General features: G+C 38.3%; 1 protein-coding gene across 7 annotated transcripts; it reads left to right on the top strand.

Moving 5' to 3' along the window:
• Positions 1 to 286: 286 nt before the first annotated feature.
• PTPDC1 (protein tyrosine phosphatase domain containing 1) lies at positions 287 to 24,863 on the top strand. 7 transcript variants are annotated; one of them, XM_072876236.1, is made up of 11 exons: positions 442 to 479; positions 13,475 to 13,567; positions 15,581 to 15,737; positions 16,293 to 16,464; positions 17,265 to 17,345; positions 17,568 to 17,686; positions 18,464 to 18,601; positions 19,291 to 20,498; positions 21,223 to 21,408; positions 23,422 to 23,532; positions 24,356 to 24,863. In XM_072876236.1, exons 3-11 carry the CDS (start codon positions 15,677 to 15,679, stop codon positions 24,470 to 24,472), a joined length of 2,193 nt encoding a protein of 730 aa, XP_072732337.1. In that variant the 5' UTR covers positions 442 to 479; positions 13,475 to 13,567; positions 15,581 to 15,676; the 3' UTR covers positions 24,473 to 24,863. The 7 variants fall into 7 exon arrangements, with proteins under 7 accessions (XP_072732334.1, XP_072732337.1, XP_072732335.1 ...); XM_072876233.1 differs by lacking the exon at positions 15,581 to 15,737 and having other exon boundaries at positions 287 to 479; XM_072876234.1 differs by lacking the exons at positions 442 to 479; positions 15,581 to 15,737 and adding an exon at positions 509 to 843.
• The last annotated feature ends 1,241 nt before the right edge of the window (positions 24,864 to 26,104 follow it).

Here is a 26,104-nt window from a genome sequence, read left to right as displayed (position 1 = left end):
GTGTGCGGCAGCTACAGGAGGCCCAAGGCCTGGCTCCCACCCAGCCCGGACCGGGCAGCTGGCGGAGGCGTCTGAGGGGGACACCGACCCCTTACGCATCTCTGACCTGGAAGAAAACGAGTAACGAGTAATCTTTGGCAACGCGGGCGTCACGCTGCTCCTTTCACGAGGCGGCAAGGCCTCCCTCAGCCGTTTCTCCTCTGCGAGAGGAGGCCTGGGCTCGCCCCGCCCGGCTCTGTCACGCCGCCTCCGCCACAGCGCCTCTGAGGCCGCGCTGAGGACGCGGCCGCCCGGGGAAGCGCAAGGCGGGAAGCGCAAGGCGGGCCGGGCCGGCGGGGCCCGGGCCGGCGGGGGAAGCCCCTGCCGAGCCGCCGCCCTCGCCTCCGCCCACTGCCTCACAGCGGCGCATGCGCCCGGCCGCGGCGCCGCCTCTCCCCACGCCGGGCGGCGGAGCGGCGGCCCGACGCGCCGGGAGGCAGGTGGGTCCGGCGCCCTCCCCGCGCCCCTGCCCGCAGCGGCGGCCCCGCCCGCAGGGAGCACCGCCCCGCTCACCCCCTTCTCCCCCGGCCCGTCAGGGCAGGCTCGCCCCCGCTCCCGCCGTTCCCCCGGGGCCCGCCCCCGTCGCCATGGCAGCGCGGCACGCCCGGCGGCGGCTGGGGCTGCGCGGCCCGTCCGCGAGGCAGCGGCCGCTTCACCCCCCCGGTGCTCGGGGGAGATCCGGCTGCTCGGGGGAGATCCGGCTGCTCGGACGCTCCTTCGGCCGCAGGCCTCGCCCGCGCAGGTGGGGGCGAGCGGCGGCCGCGGGGGGCTGCCTCTTCCCGCCCTGCCCGCCCCCCGGCTGAGGTAAGCGACTACAGTGTGCTCAGCACGGACAAAAAAGACTTAAACCACACTTCCGTAGCTAGTGACTTCGTCACTAGTTCTGAGTTCTTCGTCACTAAGTTCTCCGGCAGTTGCACGTTCACTGCCTCGGTGACATCCAGAGCAGAGGCCCTCCGTTAAGAATTTAACACCCACAGGCACCCCCTCTGCCCCCCAACCTCTCTCGGCTTCCGGGAGGGTGGGCGCTGCCCTGCTCCCTCCAGGGCACTTGCTCGGCACCAGCAGTTTTCAGAGCAACGACCTGTAACTCCTGGAGGTAGGGCTGGGAGGCAATCCAGCCCTTCTTGCCAGCGTCTGCTAAATAACACGGTGGGATTTAACCCTCGCAAGGCGTACGTCTGTCAGGGACTGGGAGGACCGTGAATGAGAGCAGGGGAGCGCTGGCTTCTGTAGGCCATACTGGCGATGGAAAGAGGCTGCCCCTTCGCAGCCGCGTTCTCATGTTTTGTAGCAGTTGTACCATACCTTTAATCATCACTTACTCGATCGCCCGTGAAAAACACAGCGCAGTCAGTCCCCTTGGGAGTTGAAGAGGCAGACCTGCGTATGGCATATTCTTCAATCCAAACACATTTTACGTTTGTCAGGATAGTAATTTTTAGATGTAGCTGTTACTGCTTTTGCCAACAGACTGTAACTATGCTCTTCAGTAGATTAACAAAAAGAGAAAAGATTACCTGATCTATTAGTAGTCTAGACTTAAGTGTTCTCCCTTTGCACAGCTCCCTTGCTTTGCTTTTCTTAGAAAGAGCCATGTTTGCAGGAGGCCTGCACCTCAATTAGTAAAACTGAGCACCACATCTGTGGAGTAATTAATCCCAAAAGAATATGTACAAAATAAGTATTTGCAATTACGTATTGCTTGAAAGCATTTTTCCATCTCCTGTTTTCATCAGTAGTTTATGTAAAACACACATGGAGCCACATGTGTAAGACCATAGAGGCGAAATAAGTTAGGGAGGCAGTCTTCAGGGCCAGGTACTGTAAGAATATCACCTCAGAGATATAATTAGCAATGTAATCCTCTCTCATTATGTGATTGCTTGGGTGGCATAAACCGATAAACCGATCTGAATAGTGTTTATTCCACATCTGTAAATATTTTACTTCATCATAAATCGAATGATACCGTTATGAGTATTTTTTTATAGTAGTAGCAGAATTACAAATGAGAGGAGTCACGAGCAGAAATTGCAAAATTTGACATGGATGAAACTAGTTGCTGGGAAGGAATGTGCTACAAATACTGTAAAAAAATGGATTGCAAGTGCTCAGATAAGGTACAAGATTGCTTGTATCTTTTAGTACTAGCTGGCAAATATATTCCCAGTTTCTGGCAATATATTCCCACTTTTCTGAATGGAGAGTATAGTTTCCTGGCTTACTTTAATTTTTCTTCCTGCTAGTATATAATTCAGAATTAAAGACATACTTGTTTAAAGAGGCTCAGTTCAACTAGGCAAGGTGAGTTTCTCATTTACTTCACCAGGTGACTCAGAAGAGTCCTTGGGTGGGTATTTTTCTGCCGTGCTGCAGAAGCTGCTCAGCTAACAGCTATCCAGAGCTGGGTGGCTGTTGCTGACTGCCGGCCTCAAAGTGCTCAGCCAATTCACCTGTACAGGGTAATTAATAGGTAATTAACACCTATAATTCCTTAGAACAAGTACATTTCAAAACAAAATCAGTCCTTTCCTGTTACCGCCAGGTACAGTTAAAGACTGCCTGCCTGGTTGGAAGCAGTTCATTGAATTTCCCTCCATCGGAGGTAGGGTGCTGCAGCTCTGCGGGAGCCCCCATGCACCTCCGAGCTGCAGCCAGCCGCGTGAGGCACAGTGCCTGTGGGCCTGCGATGCTCCGCAGTCTACAGCGACACAGTGATTACCCGCTCTTTCTCAGACGCATTTCCTAGGCATAGATTTTCTGTTTCTTTGTGAAGCAAGGTTCAGACTCCAGAATTGCTTAAGCAAATATTCAACAAAAAACAAATTACTTTCTACCTTGTAATCTGTGGTTATTAAAAATACCCAAACCCACAGAAATTTGTAAACATTTTTACTCCTGGGTTTGGGTAGCTTGTTAATGTTGTAAATTAGAAAAATATGTAAAAATACACCTATTTCCTCAGTTTTCGTTCCACTCTGGAGTATTTCCTGAACTTAATTCAATCACAGGAACATGAGGGAGGTACAGCCACCTGCAACTCTTGATCTCTGGCTGCTTATATTAAATTCCTTTGACCTCTTTGGTTCTTCACTCAAACAGTTCCCTGTGTTACAGAGCTTGACCATTTTGTTCCTTAGCAAAAAGCATACAATAAAATGCCTAAAAGGCTTGGCTACCTTAGAGCTACTTAATTTTCTTAACATTTCTTCTTTTCCTTTACCTAGTCTGCCATTTTTGAACAGTTAAGTTTTATTGTGCATAAACTTGACAACTGTTCAGCATACCCACAGCAGGTCCAATGTTTCTTAGAAATTATGCATACATTAAACAGTGCTTTTGCAAAGGTCATCACAAATTGGCTTAATATATGGTAGCTCTTCAGAAGTTCTGAAATTTATGAAAGAAGGACTTCTTCCCAATTTCTCTGTTTTCCAACAACCTGACATTTGCCAGCTGTTTCAAAGACAGAGCTATCAACCCAAAGTAGACCATTACTGGGTGAGGGCTTTGCAGCCACGTGGATACCACTGTTTCATATATTTAGAAAATGAGCTGTCTCACAAAGCAGAGGTAGATGGGGTTGCTATAGCTCTATGACACTCTCCTTTCCTTTTATATCTATATCTGGTTTAAGTTCCGATTTTTCTTTCATTTTAAAGCCTGCGGCTAAAAAGAGGTTCTAGACTATTTTCCTAGGCTTGTAGTCACCTGTTGCATTGCAAGTGCATTGAATGACCTGTCAGCAATACATGATACAATTCTTCAGTTTTAGAACTGTCTTTTGAATTGAAATCTTCATATTACTATGCCGCCTCTACCTAACATTTCACTACATTTCCATTTTATCCTTTATTGGCAATTTTAACTAACAGTGGAACAAACAGGAAAAGAGGGACTGTTGGAAGTACAGATGATGAAAGAGGATAGGGATCACAGGCAGGCTGCTGCTCTGGGATCTCATTAAGCATCTAAACGTGTATATTTACCTCACAACTGTAACACTGCTGGTGTAGTCGAGATCTACCAAAGATAGGCTTTGACCCTGCTTTTGTGCTTGATTTGCTGTGTGATGCTACATTATGCTTAAGGGACAGAAATATATAAGAAAAGAAATCTAAAAGCAAAACTTATAAAAAGTCTTTAATAAGACTTCGTACAGTTTTAAAATTACACAAAATTAAAGCATTCGGTGGAGTGTTTCAATACAAGCTGAAAATAAAGCAACATTAATTGATTTTTATCCAAATGATGAGAAGAGCAAAAAGCAAAAGGTGAAGCTGGAAATCTCCAAAGCCAGCTGGGAATCTAAATGCATAGTTTGTACCAAGTTAAAATTAACCTTAAAGTGAATTAGGTTTTAGTAAATTTTGTTTTAGGATAATTTGCTGTTGTGATTCTGTCTGTACCAATGAAAACAGTGCAGTCTAAGCAGTGGTCAAACATTTTAATTGCATTCAGCTCCTTATGAGACAATTTAGACAGTTTTCCACCTGCCTAATCTGATAAATTAGTACCTAAGGTCACGGGACAGGTGGATTCGCTAAATCTGCTGTAAAGTAGCCATGAGGCAGCCCATGCAGTGCAAGAGAGATAAGCTGCCAGAAGCCTAGTCATCCTGTTCTACTTACCTAAAAAGCTTGTTAGTATCTTTAAACGGCAGTCATAGTTCAATAGAATTTTCCAGAGGATTTGGGATTCTTCATTTTGTTTAAATAGGAAAATGCCAAGCCTAGAGAGATAAAGATTATTAGTTTAGTCACTAGCATCCCACCTACTCTGTGCATTCTTTCCTTGGAAATGGCAAATTGTTTTAACCTAATGGTTAACTCCTCCAAAAAGTCATCCTCAGTTAGCACAAAGCCTTGTCTTGACAAAAATAGGATGACATAGCCTGTTTGAACAAACATGTTTGGCACTGATTCCTGGAACTAGCAAACTTTGCAGATCGCTAGAAAAAATTAGTTCTTCAGCTGAATAAACTGGTATTAATACCGAAGAGTACAAATGTAGGAACAGATATGAGGGGCAACCCAGCAAACCTCTAACACCTACAAATTGATACAGCAAAGCAGTGGGCTGTTGCACTGAGAATCCAAACCATCCAAGAATTAACCCCTCCCCTGGAATCAAATAGGTAAATAGTGTTATTATATTATCCATATGAAAATAATCACTAAGTATGTCAGCAACAGCTTCTCAAATGTGAGCATTTAGAACTTTCCCCAAAAGAGTATGCTTATATTAAGAATTTAATTTAATTACTATTTCTTAATTATCCGAAGCTGCTCTTTGTTCTTTAGTCAACTAAAAAAAAATGGTAACTTCCTCTGTTTCCTCCTACAAAACATTTTACCAGATGCTCCATTTGTTTAACACATTTTTTTTCCTGTGCTGACACTTGAAAAATATATGTGCCCCTTTAGTCATAATTCTGAGGCTGTAATTTCTAGAGCCACTTCTACAATGACTACGAACAACGCGTGATGAAACCAAGAAGCGATGCTGCTATCAGGGAGTGTTTCTTGTGCAGGGGTCTTCAGACAGGGAATCTGTCAGCGCTTGATCTAACTTGGGAGTCAGCCCTGCTTTGAGCAGGATGTTGGACTAGCTGACCTCCAATTCTTTCTCCTAAATTTTCTATGATGCTAAATAGAGGTTCCTACTGAAAGTCTTTAATTCCCAGGAACTCAACACCATGTTCTGCTGGGCCTCTAAAGCAGCGACGTGCTTTGGTTACTGCTTGGGCTCCACTGTCACAAATACCTATGTGAAAGCGTCATTCTGTGTGCTCACAGCCTGGTGCTGAGCAGGGGGCTGTTCACCAGTTCTTGCCACACAGAGACCCACAAGGACCAGTGCTTCGGGGGTTTTGAGCCCCTCTAGTTCCACCTGTGGGCTGGGGAAGCTGCGGGTGCTCAACACCTTTGGAACTGAAACTTCTACCAATATATTAAAGAAAGATGTGCAATGTAGAATTTTAGGCTCCACAATCTGTTCAGGTTTTTAAGTACCTAAGGTACCTTAGTGTGGTTTCCAAAATTGTGTACAAATCCTTTGAAGCCCCATTTTAAGGATTTTTTTTTTGCACAAATGTCCATACATGTATATATAAATGATGTTTGCTGTTTACTAAGATGACTGGATGCAGTTTAGTTCATGCATGTGAATTTTTTTTTTGTCCTTGCTAGATTAGTAAGAAACTAGATGTGTAATTTAAAGGACTACTTTGTTAAATTCTCTCTGTTCTCAGTAAATTAATTTTTCTATAGAAAAGTAGTTGGATTCTTCTTCATTCTGATTTTTATTAGCAGTATACAGCAGAAAAACCCAGTGAATTCTGACTACAAAATTATTTCTGAAAATGAACAAAACAATTTAGTCCTGTTATATGCTTCATCTCTCTATTTGCCAAATTAAGGCAGGTGTTTAGCTGAGACGATGTTTTTGGAATTAATAAGGTTGTTGGCATCAGCGTTGAATTGTCTCCTGTAGCTTGCTCTCCTTGCTTGTTTAAGATATCCTACAGATATCCTATCCACAGAAGCTTGCACAAATATTTTGTTTCTAGATAATTGGGAGGCATTTTTAATGATGAGCAGTGAGTAGCGCTTAATTAATGCTAGGGATTTTTTAATAAGACATGCAGGGAAGTGATGGAAATAGATGAAAGCCTTTTTTTGACAGCTAATATTTAGTGGTTGAAATTGATTTAGATAGAATAAGATATTGTATCCCATTTTATTTAGCTTGTTTTATTACTTTATCTAGTATTTAGTTAAATCCACAAAGTCTTTGCTTTGGTTTTTAGTAGATTACATCCTTTACGTTCAGATGAACTTATTTTTGTTATGGTTTTGAGATACTACTTTTAATGCAGTTAATTTATACTCAATGTAAATACTTCAATGATATTCTATGCTTTATTGGGTGAGAAAAAAACGTTTTGTTCAGGGTGTAACCACAGATAACAATGAAACATTTATCTCTGATTTTCTTTTCATGGCATTTCAAAATTAATGTATCAGTTTGACTTAATCAGTTGTGAAGTTACATTAATCAATTTGTGACTAATGTAATGTCACAAAATTATCTCTGTAGCTATGTGCTTAGTCTTCTGATGCATGTAGATACACATATATTTACTTGTGGTTGATAATAGGAAAATGAGGTGAATAGAAAAAAAGAGATGGAAGATTTGGTTCTTAAAATATCAGGTTAGTGTGGCCTGTTTGCCTCAATCCCTTTAAAATCTAGGCAGGCACAGAAAGCAGTTTATGGGATGATTATCTGCATAGCCGGTAAGGCACTCCTCATACAGTCTTAAATTAAGAAAAGATAGTTACTGGCTCCTCCCAGATTACCATCACGAATCCAATTAACTGCAGGAAATACCGTGGCAACATCATTCAGCTTCTCTTCTGTAAAATGTGAATTCCCTACAACATATTTGTTGTGGTTGATACTGCAACAATGAAGGGATCAACAATCACTCATTCTTTTTGCAGGGTAACAGGTAAGGTGTTAAATTGAAATTACTGAAACTCTATTAAAACTCATGTAAATTTACTATGGTTTTGACTGTATGAGATTTAAAAATAATTCCTCTAACTTGCAGAGGCAATTTTTAATCTTTTCCACTTTTGAATGCTGTTAAAATGCATTCCTGACAATATTTCATTCTTCTGTGTGTAGTCAGTCTTACAAGTGTGATAGTCTCTTAGTAAACATGATATTCATGATCAAGAGTATCTGAGTCACCAGTTTTGTTTGTAGAACAGTTAATATATTCATTTTACACCATCTCCTTTATAATTCTCAATAGTAATTACTGGCTGCCAGCCCACTCAAGGTAGTTTAAAATAACTGGTGTTAACTATTGGGTTAACACTACCACAGAAAGCTGATGTGACTTAAATAACATGAATCAAGTCAATCGGTAGACCTGTCCATCAGTTTAGCTTGCAATTTCTTGATATTTATGTCAAAAAATCTATGAATAGCAAATACTGAATCACCAAACCAACACCTACATAACCTTCTGATGAATTATATTCTTTTGTCTCTTTTGTACGTGAAAGCGGTTACAGTCCTTTGTAAATATCAAACTCAATGATTAAATAACATTCACCTTTTACTAAAACAGATGAGGAATATTTTTTTCCCCAAGAGGGAAAAACATGTAAAGAAATAAGAAATCAGTTCTGGTTGTGGTCCCAGTGAAATCACTGGAGTTTTACAACAGCTGTAGTATTGTTCTGCTGTGTAAATTACATATAACTAAACTATACAAAAATTTGTTTAAATTGTTACCTTGTCTTCTTTCTTTCCTTTCTCTCCTACATCTACGTGTTTATTTTCTTTTTCCAATTTTTTTGTGTTTGCTTATAGGTAGTAAACATTTTAAATTTCAAATAAGCCTAGGGAATTGAGGTGTGTGCCTACTGGTATATGTGCTCAATGCTAAAACGGCCTTCAAGACTTTTATTAACTGTAGCTTAAGTATTTGTGAAATATCTACTATTGGCGAGCTTTTTTACTGGTATATACATTAGAACAACAACCTTTGCATTTTGTTTCATTATTCATAATAATCAAGTTTAACAAAAAACGGTTATCTACAGTTTTTACAAAACTTTAGAAATAAATGCTTTGTTATTCCTGGCAATGTTAAAATTAGATAGTCTGTTGTAATTTAAAACACAATTTCATTTACCAGTGCTTCCTGTAGAAGTGACTAACTATGTCTCAGCAAATTTAGAAGATTTTTCTTTTAAAAACTCTCATGATGTGCCAATCTTAAAACATCAGATTTAAAGCCTGAATTTAGCAACCAAGTTATAATTTAGTAGCTCTTAACCACTTCATTAAATAGAAACAGTCCTCCTTACATTATCATATTTTTGCTTAGTCTTAGTTATCTAAGTTGTCTTTAGTTATCTATCTGAAACAATTAGTGCGGTTTACACAACTTTGCATTTTGGCAATTAAACTTTATCCCATATGGTCTTGTATTTAGACAAATACCCTCCTGACTTCTGTGGGACTGCTCACAAAAGCAAAGCTGCTCAGGAAGATAAGTACCTGTAGAATCAGGCTACAGAGTAAATTTTAGAGGTGTTACCTGAGTGCTTAGGTACTAAGCTAACATGGCCCCTACCTGCGTCTGTAGTCAACTATGTTCCTTTAAAAATTTGGCTACTGGGTAGTTACTTACATGTGGCTGCAACAGGGAGAGAACAAAATCACTTTAGAAGACAAGAAAATAGTAAAAATAACCTCAGAATTTTATGTGACAGGCATAAGCATCAGCATTTGCCTATATTGTATGAATATATTTGAGGTTTCAAATAGCTTTTTTTATACACTAATATTTTGAAACTGAAAGCTTATCCAAGATTTTTTAATGTTAATACATAAAAGTAATCTTTTGAAATGTGTAGTCATATTCTGTTGTATTCTTGTTTACCAAATCCACACGCATCTGGAGAGATGGGACCTCACTATTAGTAGACAGTTCTACAGAAATGGAGTGGGGGGCTTTACAGTGGGATTACTGTTTGTGCCGGCAGCTGAACTGCCCCAGCTGGAATGGTTCCTGTCTGGAATGCAAGCTCTTCTCTCTGTTTTGAAAATGTGTTCTGAAGTAAAAGAGAGTAATTGTGTCTATTAAATAACCACCTTAATTGCTAAGGTAGAGTGAGACCAGCATCTTCTTGTCTCATCCCGTTTTGGCTATATAATTGTTTTCTGGCTGCTAAAACATTAGACATTGCTCCTTTCTCTCATTTCATTCTGGAGCAAAAATTCAGCCCAGTGACTGGAAGCCACTTATTTCCAGATCCTGAAATACTAAAAAAGAATCTTCCTTGTTACAAGGCAGACTGACACCTAAGCCAGTTGCTAATTTGCTAACCCCATTGCTAGTTTGCCGAGTCCATCCTGCAGCCTGCTCGTGTGAACCAGTAAGGTATGCCTCCTTCATGCTCTTCCTTTGTAAGTCTGCCCACCAGTTAGTTGCAGAACCTGCTTTGTGTGGATCCCTGATCTCGCAGTTGTCCCACTTACTGTGTGACACCTTACTACTCAACCTGTAACTTTACAGAGAAGTGCTTTTATTCCAGAGGAAATGGATGTGGACAAGAGGCTGCTTCACTCCGTAAAAGCAAGTGGAAGCACAGAGTGATCAGCTATGACAGCACAGCATGCCTATGCTATTTCCTCTGCAAGAAAGTCCCCTCTCTGCATGTATGAAGCAGTGAGTTGACAGCTGTCGTTTTACCAAATGCAACAAGTGAATCAATGGTGCAACCAACAGGAAACAAAAAATGTTATATCCTTTCTGTTAGGAATTGGTCTGCCCAAAAGTGGACCCCCCCCTCCCCTGCCAAAATACATACAGACATTAAAACAAGTATAAAATCCACACCTGGAGTGGACCTCCTGAAATATCCCCCTTAGTGCTTGACATCTGATGGTGTATCATGATTTCAAGAGACCCTTGTTTCCTTGGGCAGTGTGGTATTGCTATTTACTTCAGTCAGCCAACAACACAGGCATTATTTTTACTATGTTTTGGTTTCATTGGCTATGTTGTTTATGCACGCTTAAATGACATTGCTTCCTGTGATAAAACAGAAAGAGATGGAACATCACCCGAGACGCTGTTTCATTTCTTGAATTGGGAAACAGGGATTAAAAGACCAGCTTCTTTGCTGTCATGGCAATAGAAATGCATGTCAGAGATAATGGAGCGGATCTGATTAACGCGGTATCGTGATTGCCACAAGGCACGTGACTTCAGTTCCCTCTGACAGCTAATGAGGGCCATGACCTGGAATAACGCTCCAGGCTTGTTTTTTTCTCCAGCATCTCACGTGTTCATGTGATGGACAAAATGCTGAAGAGGACCTTTTAAAAACTAAGAATATCTGGTACACAGAAGAATCAGGAGAGAGTTGTTTCTTTCACCCAAGCACTGTTTTTACTTTTAACACTCTTTTTATCTGTGCAGGAATGTAATACCCCTCTCTAGTAACATCAACACTGAAATTGTTCTTCCTGTCCCAAATTACAACATTTTACATCTGTTCGAGGGAGTACAATATAGGTCTGTAAAGTGATTTGTCACAATCTTACTTAACTTTTTTTCAGAAATAAATATAAGGGAATTGCTCACATTGATCACACTGTGCAATTTAAAACACCTGTCAGGAAGTAAATTTAGCAAACTGAAAGGCATGCAGACCAAATATTTAAGTCAGTTGGAACTGCCTGGTTATACAGAACAGGACCTATAGATTTGGTATATCTTCTCAAATAAAATTGAGGGAGGTCTAATTTGTTACACAGCAAATAAACACATTGTTTACCTCTGCCGTTTAGAACAATCTTGCTAGTGTTTTGTAATACTGTAGGTGTATTATCTTCTGCATTAATCTCCATCTCTTCCCTTTTCAGTTAAGGGTCATTGTCAGCCTGAATTCTGGTTTAAAAACAAAAGGAAAATAGTTTTAGATGACAGAAATATCTCTGATACTTCATCTCATTTTTTCTAATGCTTGAGTACAAGGAAATAGGAAAAATAAATAGTCATACTGGTGATTATTCTGCTGCCCATATGATGAGACGTCTTTTTCAAATGCTTATATGTTATCTGGACAAGCTATTAAGATTTTTTAAGAGAACTTTCTGAGAAATAGAAACCAACAATTTTTGCTAATTCAACTCTATTAACGCTAAATAACTTCTGGAGATAAAATAAAGTTATTTCTTTAGCTACCAAGTTTCCCCTGATCGTGAAAGCCATCCCTTACTGATTTCAAAGTCCACTGGAAAAAAAATAGAGGTTTTGAAGCTTCTCCAAATAGAATGCAATTATATGCAAGTATTCCTGCCTGTTTATTAAAGGATTGACTTTTAAAAGTGCAGAGTCAGATGGTCAAGTAGCTGCGTAGAAAATGCTCCAGATACTCTTTAGTCTGTATTAAGATTCATCTTAATTCGTATTCTTATTCATATATTTACATTAGAAATGCATTTCTGAGCATTGCTGAAGTTTCAGAAGGCCTTTTGGCTTTCACAAACATGTAATTCTCATCTTTTTGAGGCAACTGATACAGCAGTATTAAAGGGTTGTTCATGTGTATGTGTATTCTGTTCCCACCTTTAAGCATCTTGAAAAGGACAGAGCTGCACTAGGTGACCTTGTGGAATAAAGTCCACTAGCATTGCTGGAAGAATAAATTATTCAAGTACGTGGTAGATAATGTAATATCTGAATGAATGAAATTCTATTTGAATCTATTTAAATATTTACTTTAAAAACAATTATGCAGAAATATAGATAAAAGGTAGAAAATGAACAGCAAGCAGTTAACACCACACTTCAACACAGCACAGGACTGTTATACCACCTAATCCCCACAATACTTTTTTTTTTTTTTTTTTTTTAGCAAATCTGTCTTTTAAAATGCTATTTATGCTGCTGAATCCTAATATTGGTTTTGCAGAATTTGGACCTAAGGTTTGCCTATTTAGTAAAGTTTCTATAGTTACACATACAGCAGAGATGTACTTAGTTTGGTATTAAAAAAATGCTTTTTTGTTATATTTGCCACTATTTTCCTATGGAGATAAGAGAAGGAGAATGGTAATCTTATACTGGGTGAGAATTTCTGCTCAAGATCCATGTAAATGGTTTATTTAAACATCACAGTGACTGATTAATATGTTCACATTTACAGCTTTTCTTTAGCTTTCTTTTTGTCAGAAGGCCTTCAGAGCAGGACTCGCCTTGTATTAGAAATTACATTAAAGCATGAGAAAAAACTTTTCTGCTTCGACAGACTCTTGTGTTCAGTTTTCTTGTTAGAGGAGAATCGTCATATATGTGACTTCAAACTTGCCAACAGACTAAAAACAAGGAGCAGAGGGAAGAGAGCAGAGAAGGCATATAGCTTGTGGACAGTCTGTTTTGCAAGTATCAACTAAAATTGTAAGTGGTGTGATCGAGAAATCGTGCTGCCATTCTGATATAGCTTTGCTGAAACTGCCCCTTGCAAGATCTCAGTTCGAGATCTCTGGTTTTATGTTTACCTTTAAGAATGTGAGAAAGTCAGGATGGCATTACATTAAATGCTTTCAGTTGAGTGATTCCTGTCCGTATAAAACATGCGGTTATAAAGTACATAATCAGCCAAACTCCAGAGCTTGAAACACACAATCGACTAAACTTTTAATTGGTAGGGCAGACAGTGAAGCTGTTGAATTTTAAGATGACTGCACACCAGAAAGAAAGTACAGTCCATGTCTGACTGCCCAAATCTTAAGCCTTGGACAACTCTATAACCAGGTGCCAGGTACTGAGCTTTATTTTGCATTTTTGAGCTTCCGTTGTAGATTTTCAGTGAACATATTACTGTTTCCACAGGTACTGCAATGGCTGCAGGAGTTTTGCTGCAAAATGAACTACCGTATTCTTCGTTGCTAGAGAGCAGTCTATATCTTGCAAATATGAGTTCAGGTAATAATTTTTCTCTGATATGCCATTCATCAAAAGTGCTTAGAGACATTCTGAAAAAAAAAAATTTCCATAGAAAATTAAAAAACCCAGAAATATTATCCCCAATTATAAACACGAAATGTCTATAACAAAACAAAACTGCATTACTTTATCATCACCACAATGTGTTAATATGTTGAGCTTTTCTGTAACTTTTGTATTGTCAGATCTCTTAATTGAAGAAACTATGTGATTTTTGTGTGCAGAAACTGCCTAGCTCTCTGAAAATACAAACATACCTTCAACAAAACTCCTCTTTCTAATAAACTCTTATAGGATGTAATTCTTTCTTACTGTTTTGGGTGAGTACTTGCAAATTGTGCTAGATTCAGTAGGAAAATAATGATGTGCAGCATTTTCTTTTGCTCATTTCTGGCTCTACTATCATTTGATATATACTGAAGAGAAGTTTCTGGGAAGAGAAAAAGAATTAAATATAAGAAAGCAATATAATCATTAGAAAACATTTTTTAGGTTTCTTGGATATAGGTAGCACTTGAAATAGCCTTTTTCCTCTCCTTTCTCTTCCACCCAACCCCCAAAATAAAAGCATATTTAAATACTTCCTTACCTCTTGACATCAGCTTTGTTGCTGAATTAGAATAGGCGGAGTTTTGAGGTAACAGCTAACAGAGTCAGCTTTAACAATTTCCTTTTCTCATACGACATCACTACTGATGTTTCAGGCCTGACATCTACAGCAAACCTTACCACGTCTCCTTCAGAGCTGGGGTGCAGTATGCAAAATTCAGTCACTCAATTCTTGCTCAGTACCTAGGAGAAACAGTAGATTTTTGCCTGATGAATGTTTATCAGAAGAGAGCTTTCTCTTATGCAAATTATTCTGTAAGAGTTACTGTTTTTGTAGTACAAAAAGAAACACAGACTGAAGATATATACTATCTTTAGGAAACCGCAATGGGATTAAATTGCTTATTGAACAAAGTTATGGTGGGTTTTGATTTCCACAGTATTTCTCTTTAACGTGCAGTCTAACGCACAGACAATGGGATGACAAAGTTTTTTAGCATTGCTATAGTCTGTTCTCCAAATAGTTGCATGAGAATTTTGTGCTTTTGAGAGTGTTGCAATCTTTCTGGCCAGCTCATTCTCCTTCTTAGCACACTGGAAGCAAAGTGGGAGGCAATTTGCCACCTAATATCTACCGTCAACTGATACATCTTCTCCTCCCCATAATCTGCTTTATCTCAGTCTGTAGGGCTAACAGCTTTGCTTAATAAAAAAGCTGTGCCCTGAAAAAAAATAAGCCTTTTGTTTTGAATAACAAATTGTGTTTTGTTAGAAGATATGAATGGTCCAGAGCGAACAGTCTACAATTCATCATGTACTGAACCCTTTCATTAGGAACACACTAATCCCAATCATTACAGAGCTAATGATGCATTTTGGAGCAACTAAGTGGAGGAGGAGAGGTGGTTGTGGAATGTTAAACCAAGAGGTGGGAGAGTATAATGTACTTACTTACAGATTTCTCAGGAAGCAGAGCCTCCAGCTACATTTTGATTGTTCTTTTGAATCTAGTATTTTGCGTCTTAGCAAGTTCTGAATGCATGCTATTTACAACTAACTAACTACTCACATTGTTTATGGAAAATGTTTTGGTTGTTCCCAGTCCGTTTTCAAAATTATCTACTTGAAATGCAACTATTTGCATCAAGCAGCGGAACAGTTTGTCCCAAACAGACTCAATTCCTATAGAATCGAGCAGCCCCAAGGATAGCTGGCAGCAGCGCCTTCATTGTTCGTTACTATGGAGACCGCTCAGCCCATGCTGACTAGCTGCTGGAGCGTACAGAAGGATGCACAGCTCTCTGCAACTTCAGCGCTGAGCGATTTGGATTTCCTAGCAGTGCATCCTCAGCAGCCTTCCTAGACGGTAGCTGGGGCTGGTCAGTCATGCAGGGTTCACCCCGAAGGCGTTCGGCAGTGAGTATTTTTAGCAACTTTTTCCAGGGTCGGAGGCATTCTTCTTCCGATCCCCTTCTTCGCATAATCCAGCGGCGCCGGAGCTCAGTTGTAGAGGTACTCTCATCATCGACTCACCGCGTTATGGTGGCAGTATCGTCTCTGAGCCCTGAGGAGCTGGATGCAACTTTTCCTGAAAAAAAAAGTAAAGTACTTTTCATTAAGACTGTTGGCAGTTCCGAGTATTTTCTTGTTATTAAATTAATATACTTTTGTTCTGTTAACTATATTTTATATATATGCATAAAATACTGGGTTCTACATTTTTTCCTGTATTTTATATTTTGTTCACTGATTCCTTATTCAAGGATTAATATATGCTTTTCACTCTAACAGCTCAGTTATAAAGAACAGATAAAATAGAAGCACACGTTCACACATACACCAAGTATATAGCTAAGTATTTTCGATTTCAGGTGGAAGAGGACTGTGACTTTTTTTTCTGTTGCAAAGGATATCACACACCTCTAACTTCATCAGAAAAAACAAGTTACTGTGAGAAAAAACAACTTCTGCAGTAATGCAATTTTTTCCCCTCAGAATCCTTACTTTAAGTCTGTATTGAAAAATGAGCCTTAAATATATATTCCATGTATTTATGCTGTTTGTAACTTCATCAGTTTGAGGTTGAACCAATACTTTTAAGGTGGAGGTGAATTTCTAAGCTTCTTTACTAAATCTGTTTTTGCCTGTGTTCTAGGAAGTTTGAGGCGTCCGACAGCAAAATACACTAAAGTAGGGGAGCGCCTTCGCCATGTCATTCCTGGTCACATGCAGTGCTCAATGGCATGTGGTGGACGTGCTTGCAAGTATGAAAACCCAGCTCGATGGAGTGACCAGGAGCAAGCCATTAAAGGGCTCTACTCTTCTTGGTAATAAGCAGCATTTACTCTCACTAAATGTAACTGCATCAATTGTATTTATTAAAAGAGAGAATTCAAAGGAAAATAATGAGGGGTTTTTAAGTCTGCTACTGCTAAGTTAAGTGTAAAACATAATCATAGCTTGTTTCAGAATTACAACTTACCAGTAAACCATAATGGCCATTGTACATACCCCAGTAAAGATGATGAAAGATTTCTGTTGACTTACAATAAGTTTGGTTCAGATCCAAAAGAATAAATACCTATCTGTCATGAATTATAAAAAACCTATTCTAAGTTATAGACAGTTCTTGCTAAGGTTTAAAATGCAAATTAATTAAAATGTGTTCATAATAGAATTTAAAGGTAAAAACATTTACTGAACATGAAATAGTGTAAGGTATGTGTTCAAAAGCATATTTGTATGCAGTAATACTCACATGAAATGTATTTTTACGTTCTTACTGATTTTTTTGTAACAGCAAATGCTATTCAGAAGCATACAAACCTTAAAGGGCCAAACAGAGATCTGAGTCCAGATTTCTATTCAAAATAATTTTTTAATATGTTCATTGGCCTGGCATTTAAACAGTTTCAGTAATGGTCTTTTGATATGTCCTATCTGTATCAGCTTAACAAGATTTATCACTAACACTATATGATAGTAGAATTTTTTAAAAAATCATTTCTAGTTAATCAGCAAGGTATTTCTGTCTTTCTTGAATATAACATAGTATTCTTATTTTGGTAGATTCATACCCAGGAGATTCTTAATAACAACATTATTATCTACTTTTCTAATTTCTCAGGATAACAGATAACATACTGGCTATGGCTCGACCCTCAACAGAAGTAATTGAAAAGTACAACATTATTGAACAGTTTGAAAGGTAAGAAATTTAGTCATTATTAATAGTAGGTATTACTAGTGTAATTCCTGATCCATTTTCTCTTTCAACATAGATTTGGATTGTTGATAAAGATCCTTTCATTTTAACGATATACAGGTAAAGATTTATTCTCCACTAAGAATAAATGTGTGTTTCAAAAAATAAGGGATAATGAGATTTTGGCTGCATATAATACTTTGACTCATCTATTCCTTCCTTAAGATGTGGCATAAAAACCATAATTAACCTTCAGCGTCCTGGGGAGCACGCGAGCTGTGGGAATCCACTGGAACAAGAAAGCGGCTTCACCTACCTTCCTGAAGCTTTTATGGAGGCTGGAAGTAAGTTCACTCCTGCTGCTATTCCTCATTAATTATTGATTTTGGCACTTAAAGATATTTTTACTTGAATCCTTGTGTGTTAAAAGCAGCTATGTAAGAAACGTTGCACAAAATGGGATGTAAACATGAAACTTGGCAAATATAATCAAGAGTGAATAACACATTATTGAAGATTGTATAGATGTAGAGTGTGGTGGAGGGTTTACGTTCAGGTGTTTAGAATAAAGAAAGGACAACAGCTAGTTAAATTTTTATTTTTCTTCTGAGTTCACAAATATATAAAACATTAATAGTGTTTCAAATTCTGGTACAATTCATGTTTTCTTATCGAGACTGTAAAAGGTTATTTCATTTGAAGACATTTGTATTGACAGTATTTTTGTATTTTCATATTATGGTGAGATGAGAGAAAGTGCCTCTCTGTAAGAAACAGCTCTTGACTGAAGAAGTGCTTTTATTTCTAAAAAGAAAAAATTACCCTCTACCTATATATAGCTCAGTAATTTTTGTATGAATCACTCAGTTTTGTTACACCTTTTACATTCTAGCTGAACTTTAGTTGGACAAATCTTTCCTAGCTTCATGTATTTATCAAATTTCAATAGCAAGTGTACACTGAAATGGGAAAATAATCTCTTGCAAACAATATGTAGTCAGATTCTAAGATCCATTATGCAATTTTAGTGCTATCATTTATTATTAGTCATCTCTTCTCTGCATATAGTACTGAAAATTTCACATTCAGTATGGCAGAAAATAACTTTCTTTTTGTTTTAGTTTATTTTTATAATTTTGGATGGAAGGATTATGGAGTGGCATCTCTCACTACTATACTTGATATGGTAAAAGTCATGGCCTTCGCCTTGCAGGAAGGGAGGGTAGCTGTTCATTGTCACGCAGGACTTGGTCGGACAGGTATGTGCTCTACTGCAAGATCAACAGAATTGTTCTTCTAAAAGTGCAAAACAGCCTCTGGTTATAAATCATTAATAATTTGTTTAGATTCTGTATCATTGCAAGATATACCTCTATAAAATGGTTAAAAATGCTAAACAAATTTGTGAAAATGATCTGAATGGCTAGAGGAGATCAGTTTTAGTGTATTAAAACCAGAAACTTGCAAGGTTAGAAAATTTTTGAATCTGTATAATAATTCCCTGTTACATTCAAATGGGACAGCTTCTTTTTGATGGGAAGGATTCACCTAGTACACTTTCATTGTCCAGTATTTATTACATGTTTACAAACCTGCCGCTCATTGTTAGATCAGGTAGATTTGGTGAAGCAGCTAAAATTTCATTTACTTCTTTTAAGACCTTTTTGCCCGTGTTCTTCCTGTAGAAGCCACCATTGCTCCTGTGTTCAGAAATGATGGAACTCCTAGAGATGCTATGGTGAGGAACTAGCTCTCACTGAATGTGTAGTGAGAATAGGCTTACTATCTTGTGGTGCAACAAATGCAACTATACTTAGGTAACAGCATCACGTAATAGAGGGCATAAAGTCTGTATCTTTGCCTATATTAATTTTTATCCTATAGTTCCACTGAGTATTTGTTTTAGTCTGATAGTTCTTCAACTAATGCTTGTCTTTATATTTTCCAGGTGTTCTGATAGCTTGCTACTTAGTTTTTGCAACAAGAATGAGTGCTGATCAAGCAATTCTTTTTGTCAGAGCAAAAAGACCTAATTCTATTCAGACTAGAGGGCAGTTATTATGCATCAGAGAATTCACTCAGTTTTTGGTTCCTCTGAGAAATGTATTTGCATGCTGTGAGCCCAAGGCACACACAGTGACATTGTCCCAGTACCTGACCCGTCAGAGACATCTGCTCCATGGTTATGAGAGTAGGCATCTCAAACATGTGCCAAAACTTATTCATCTAGTTTGCAAATTGTTGCTAGACTTGGCTGAAAACAGACAAGTGATAGAGGCAGAACTGTTAGATATACCAGATCTCTCAGCTGAAATTGAAAAGACTGTTTCTCAGTTGGTGTCCACACAGCTAGATAGAGAACTCGCAAGGCAGGACAGTGATACGTCAGAGTCCTCCCACACCCACTTGTCCACTTTCGAGACCCAGGATTCTCTTTTCTCCCTGGGACATGAATGTGATCCTCTTTGGAAAAGACGGAATGTCGAACGCCTTCAGCCTCTTACTCATCTGAAAAGACGTCTAAGCTATAGTGAGTCAGATTTAAGGAGAACTGAGTTTCTTTTAGAACAAGGAGAAACCGCATGGACAGTACCTGCTCAGATATTACTGTGCAACAAACTTCAGCAGAACAGTGGTGAGGAATGTTCTGCCACAGGCGAACAAAAGCCACAGTTGGATTTAAGCAAAGAAGCGTTAGTGCGTAATACATGTATGTTCTGGAGTCAAGGTAAATTTAATTTGGATGGACGAAAAGATGGATCCTCACTTTATCCCAGAAGGAACTCTACCAAAGAAGTACAACGCAGCAGAACCTTTTCTGCAGGTCTAGCATCTATGCACAGTACCAGGGAACCTGGAACACCAAGGCATAATTTTACCAATGAGAATGGTCATAGAAAAGACCTCAAGACTAATATGTATAGCAGAAGAGTCTATGTCTCCGAGGACTCTGATTCTTCTTCGTCTTCTAAAGTGAACTTTTCCATTGGATATGAAAGCCAAGGTAGCAAAGATGCGTCAGAGGCAATTCCACACATTGTTCTGCAGTCAGAATTAAGTTTGGAAGCCCGAAGAGTTTTGGCAGCAAAAGCACTTGCAGATATAAATGAATTTCTGGGAGAGGATGAAGTGAAGCAGAAGGTAGAAATGTGGCAGGTAATTTTTAACTTGATTCAATGTTATGGGCTCTGCATATTTCACCTAGGTTAATTCCTACAATGGCAAAAATGCCACCATGTGCTTTGAAATGGCACATTGGGACACCAGTTTATACTGTGGTTCAGTAAATGATTATATTTGTCAGTTATGGGCCAGTTCTTTCAAAAGCAAGCAAAACGCACCTACAAATTTTGGTCTCTAGCAGGAGATTAGAACATGGTTTCTGGTTGTGTTCTTTCATTTTACTAACTAATGAAAATTGATGCAATTATCTGTGGTTGTAACTTGCTGTTGGTACTACAGATTTTAAGGTAGAGTTGTGTTGTTTTTAATCAGCGCTTTCTCAGAACTAATCAGAGGATTCTGTGTGTAAAAGTAAAATAATTTACTAGAAACTTAACTGCTTATCCTCAAAACCAAATCCTCCTAGCAACATTTGCTTTGAAGTTGAAATCCAAAGCTGGTTTATGTGGTCTAGTAGATAATTGGGAGGTTCTGAGCTGCACTGTTTATGTCATCCTTCTGTTTTAAAGAATCACTTGTATTACTGCTGGTTAATGTTGATGCTTTGGAAAAAACTAGAAATTTTTTTTTTGGTAACTCTTAAGTCTTCTTTTTTTGTTGGAACATAAGCAGCCAAGTACTGCTACAATCAAAGAGAATGTTGGAAAAAGTAAATAGGTGATGCCTTTTCAGTTTTGTTTTGTTTTGTTTTTTTAAGAAAGAACTGAATTCTCGAGACGGAGCTTGGGATAAAATCTGTACCGAGAGAGATCCTTTTATCCTCTGTAGCTTGATGTGGTCCTGGATAGAGCAGCTGAAAGAACCTGTTATATCCAAAGATGATATTGACACGTTGGCAAAAAATTGCACAGAATCACAGGATGCACTTTACTTACTGAGAAAGGTAGATATTATATATGTCAATTCATTCTTTAACTGCCAAGTACATTTTGTTATGTACAAGTGTGTTAAACTATTCATTTATGGCCTTTAAGCAAGGGAATTGCACTTTTAAATGGCAACTTCAATCTCTTTAAAAATCAGAATGAGGATTATTTTGGTATTGAATAGTATGAGTTGTAATCAATACTATGATGATGAATATTATAAGAAAAATACCAGATACTACCTTTGAACACTATTCAGTAGAAGCTCAGCTTCAGCATATTTCCCTGCAAATTCTGCAGTTTGAGATCCAGAGACAAAGATGAGAAACCTTTTCTCTGTGACTCGATGTATGGCTTTCGTTAATGTCACATCTTGCAGCTGTGCATAATGGTTGTCATATTTGCTGTGCAAACATCTTAATCCATCAGCTTTGGAAGAGCTGGGGCAAGGAATAGGAAGAATTTGCCAATTCAAGGAATCAGAAGCCAGGCCAAATTCTTCTACTTAAGTCAGAACTGTGGCCATCTGCATTCTGAAATCCCTATGAAAAATAGGTACTTCTGATCCAAACTGTGTAATTGTGCTTTCCCCAAAGGGCTAGATTTGAGGTAAATTAAGAAAAAAATTTCTCTATTCTTGATCTCTTAATTACACAAATTCATTTCCTAATTCTTCAGGAATTCTTTGTTTCCAAAGCATTTATGAAGAAAATAGGGCCCCTTTTAACAGCCTCCAGATATCCAAGAATACAGCTTCTAATTGCTAGGTGGTCAGAACTTTATGTGCAGTCACCATCTTCATGCCGTGACATTCAGAATTCTTGAGTTCATCTAAAAAGTCATGTTTCTTCCTGAAGCATTCTTCCACTCTATCAGAGTTTTAACTTTCTATTTGTATTAAATAAAAAATAACTGCTTGACACCTGCTATAAATGAATGGGAAAGGAATAATAATTATATATTTTTTTAAATTTTAAAATATTAATTTTATCTTACCTTATCTTATCCTATATTATTTCAGAATAACAGAATAGTTGAGTTGGCAGGGGCCTCTTGGATATCTTCTAGTCCAACTGCCCTGCTCGCAACAGAGTCAACTAGAGCATGTTGCTTGTATGACAGATGCTCCAGTCCCTTAATCATCTTTGTGGCCCCTCGCTGGACTAGTTCTAGTATGTCGATGTCCTTCTTGTACCAAGGAGCCCAGAGCTGGACCCAGCACTCCAGAGGTGCCACCTCCATTGACCTGCTGGCAGCTCTCTGTCTAATGCAGCCCAGGATGCTCTTAAGCTGCCTTTGCTGCAAGGGCCCGTTGGCGGCTCATGTTCAACTTTGTATGCACTGGTACACCCAGGTTCTTTCCTGCTAATCTGCTCTCCAGCCAGTCAGCCCCCTATACGTACTGGTGCATATTTAGCTGCTCTTCCCAGAAATCCCTCAAGTTTTAATTTAATTTTCACTGTTAAGTGACCTGCCAGTGTGGAGATCTGTCTCCCTTGAAAAAGGGACAGGAACTAGCAGCCACAAAGATACTGTTGCTCCCTTTATGCATCCTTACTAGCACTGCCCAGGTGTCTTTCTGAAAGCTTCCTTTAACGGTGAAGGAGACTTGGTAGGACAGAGAGAGATGCAGATCATCCTATGTGAGCTGGGGAAAGAGCCCTAAACATGCATAGCATTTTGGGCTGAAAAGATCAAATCTCACTTTTTCTATGCCAGTTCACGTGAATGCTACTGTTAGTGTAGGGGGACCTTGAAAAATAAGTCTCCAGATGCACGCCTGACCTCCTAGAAATTTCCAGAGCAGTTTGTGGTACACTACAAGAGAAGAGTGTCTCCCATCCTGACTGAAATAATTATGTAGAGGCTCTTTAGCCTTATGAAAATTCCCTCCCCAACTCCTACATCTGAAGGTTTCAATATAGGAAGGCACAGTATGATATTTAAACTGCAATTAACAAAACCTGAAAGTTAAATGTTTTTAATGAAAATATTTCTTCTAATGAGCTGCTGTTCCTTTTACCCACCAGGAGCAGTGTCAGACTATCCTTTGTATTTTACACTGTGTGGTGAACTTGCAAACGCTACCAGCTGATGTGGAGGAGGCCTTACTTGCTCGTGCTATTAAAGCTTTCACTAAGGCAAGTAACCATTTGTCCATGATATCAAGTTTATTTGTCTTAAATCATGAATGGTGAATCAACAGAGCAGGCCTCTGTGAGAAAAGTTACAGTAATTCCTTAACACTTAGTGTAGTCATGCTTATCTATCTCAGAGTTTACATTTTATAATAATCAGCCTACATAAAGGGTAGGAAATATTCTCAACAAAATTAAATTCTGTCACTGCAGCCTTAAGCCTTTAGTCTCATTTTTTCTGTTTCTGGATCACTGACAATTCATGGACTTCTTTGAAATTAGGGAAAAGATAATTTTTAAGTGGTGCAAATAATTAGTCACTGGGAGTAGCTTACCAAAGGCTTTGGTAGATTCTGTACTACTTGGAGTCTTTCCATCAGATTAAATAATTTTCTGAAATTACATTGCAATTCAGTTATGTTTTGGGCCCTCAGTATAGGATGTGTATTAATAACTTCTGCTTTTGGAATCATTTAATAACAGTGACAGGTTAAGCTTGCTATTGTTCAGCTCAGAGCTGCTTTCTTTGATTCAGCAGGTGAAATTATTGGAACAGAACGTTCATCATACTGCTTCCTGATCTCTTGTAAATCTACAGACATGTCACCTGTTAAAACAATCATGCCATTTCTCCTTCTACTAGTTTGGTTTAATGTCTAGTCAGCATAAAATTGAAAATACTTAGCATTAAGTACTCCATCACGAAACACATACTTTCTTTGATAAATCTTAAAACCAATTTTTAAAAAAATGTTGGTCATCTACTTTGCATTTTGCTGTATGATATCTATTTAACAACTGAACTTAAATTTCTCCCTTTTATTAGACAAGCTTCGATTCTGAAAATGGACCATATGTTTACAATACCTTGAAAAAAGTATTTAAACAAACACTGGAAGAAAAAACAAAAAGGCTTAAGGAAGGAACAGAGAATCCCTCTTGATTTCTGCAGAGCTATGCCGAAGAATTAGATGGACCTACCAAATTATTTTGCATTTTCCAGCTACTGTATTTTGTGCTATCTGGCATGATTTACCTAACTTTAGGTGATAGTAGTTATTAACAAAGCATTTTATTTTTTTAGAGGGAGTTTTAGTGACAATTGTTCTATCTACACAGTTCTAAAGAACAGCTCCCATGTGACCGTACTGTAGCATTTGGTTTCAGGTCCTATGCTTTTGTATTGTGAACTGTTCTCTTGTTTTCAAATGTATTTATTGATTTAGAAACCTCTGTCATTGGCAAGCAACATTATTTTCAAGTTACACGATTGCCATAAGTTCAGTGCCATGGTACACAAAGGTTTAATGGATTGAGTTAATATTTATGTATTACGTATTTTTACATTAATGTTGTTTGATTTTACTTTGAAGAAAATAAATATTGACTGAACTTATTAAGCTCCTTTTCCTTTTAGAAATTTTAAAATAAGACTGAGAGTAATACTGAACAAATCTTGAGGTCTACTATTGACAGCAGATAATTTTTTTCCTGTAGATCTGTTAAATAATTGTCACCAATGTGTTCCTAAAAAGTGTTGCAGTAGAGAAATACATTAAGTGTATTAAGTTATCAAGGCCTTAATTTAGACTTTTTTGGCTAAGAAAGCTTTAAAGTGTTTTTAACAGAAAATTGATTGTGGCATTTTAAGTGCTTTGAATAAGAGTAAAACTTTACCTTATTAGCTAAACTTTTACAGATCTTATTTTAAGTGAGAAAACAATTATCAAACCTTAATAAGGATATAATTCTGTCTGTACTTATGTTCAGCAAAAACTTGCATAAATAAGTGTAACATAATAATACTAAAAAATAATCAATGAAAATCTTATTATCTGCAATACACTTTGCAGAGGCATTTTTATCTAATAAGACAGAAACAACGGGGATATCATCATAACTGCAGGTTTTGATTACAGCCTTAGGAGTCAGACTGGGATGCCAGTTTGCAGGATTAACAGTTTATCCAGTTTGATATATTTGAGTAGTTAAACAAGAATCTGTCCTTTTCCAAAATATTTTTATTCAGTACTGTAAATGACTAATATTTAGAGTTAAAAATAGATGAGTTTAAAATACATATAAATTATACATGCTGCAACTGTGAGATGATTATATATCAAATTCGGATCCAAACAAGTACTTTGGCAGAATCATCCTAAAGTAAGCACACTTGAAAGTAAAACATTGCATATGAATCACATACATGAAAGCAGCTTTGTCAAGAGGCAAGGCAACACAACGAGCAGTTTAACATTAGCCAGCTTACCTTAGCAGTCAGACTTCGGAATACTAAGAGGCATTTGCCGGTGTCTTAGTTTCCCGAGACATTATTTCAGTTTACTACAGTTCACAGCTCCAAATAGCTAGCACCAATTCCTGGTATTACACGCTTGGGGTGTAGAAGCCAGCTCAGTATTGTTTAAATTGGTATAATTAACAAGGACTTTCACATATCATTGGATCCAGCTAGAATAATCTTTCTGAAGTTAGTCACGTGTTGGCATTTGAAAAATTACCTACATGCAATCCATCTAAATGGATATTGTAGAACTGGGTGCTTTTTTATTTAGTA

The sequence above is a fragment of the Ciconia boyciana genome, chromosome 11 (genome assembly GCF_034638445.1).
Source record: "Ciconia boyciana chromosome 11, ASM3463844v1, whole genome shotgun sequence".
Lineage (NCBI taxonomy): Eukaryota > Metazoa > Chordata > Aves > Ciconiiformes > Ciconiidae > Ciconia > Ciconia boyciana.
The sequence above is the reverse complement of the archived record's forward strand: the minus strand, read 5'-3'. Positions and strand labels throughout refer to the sequence as shown.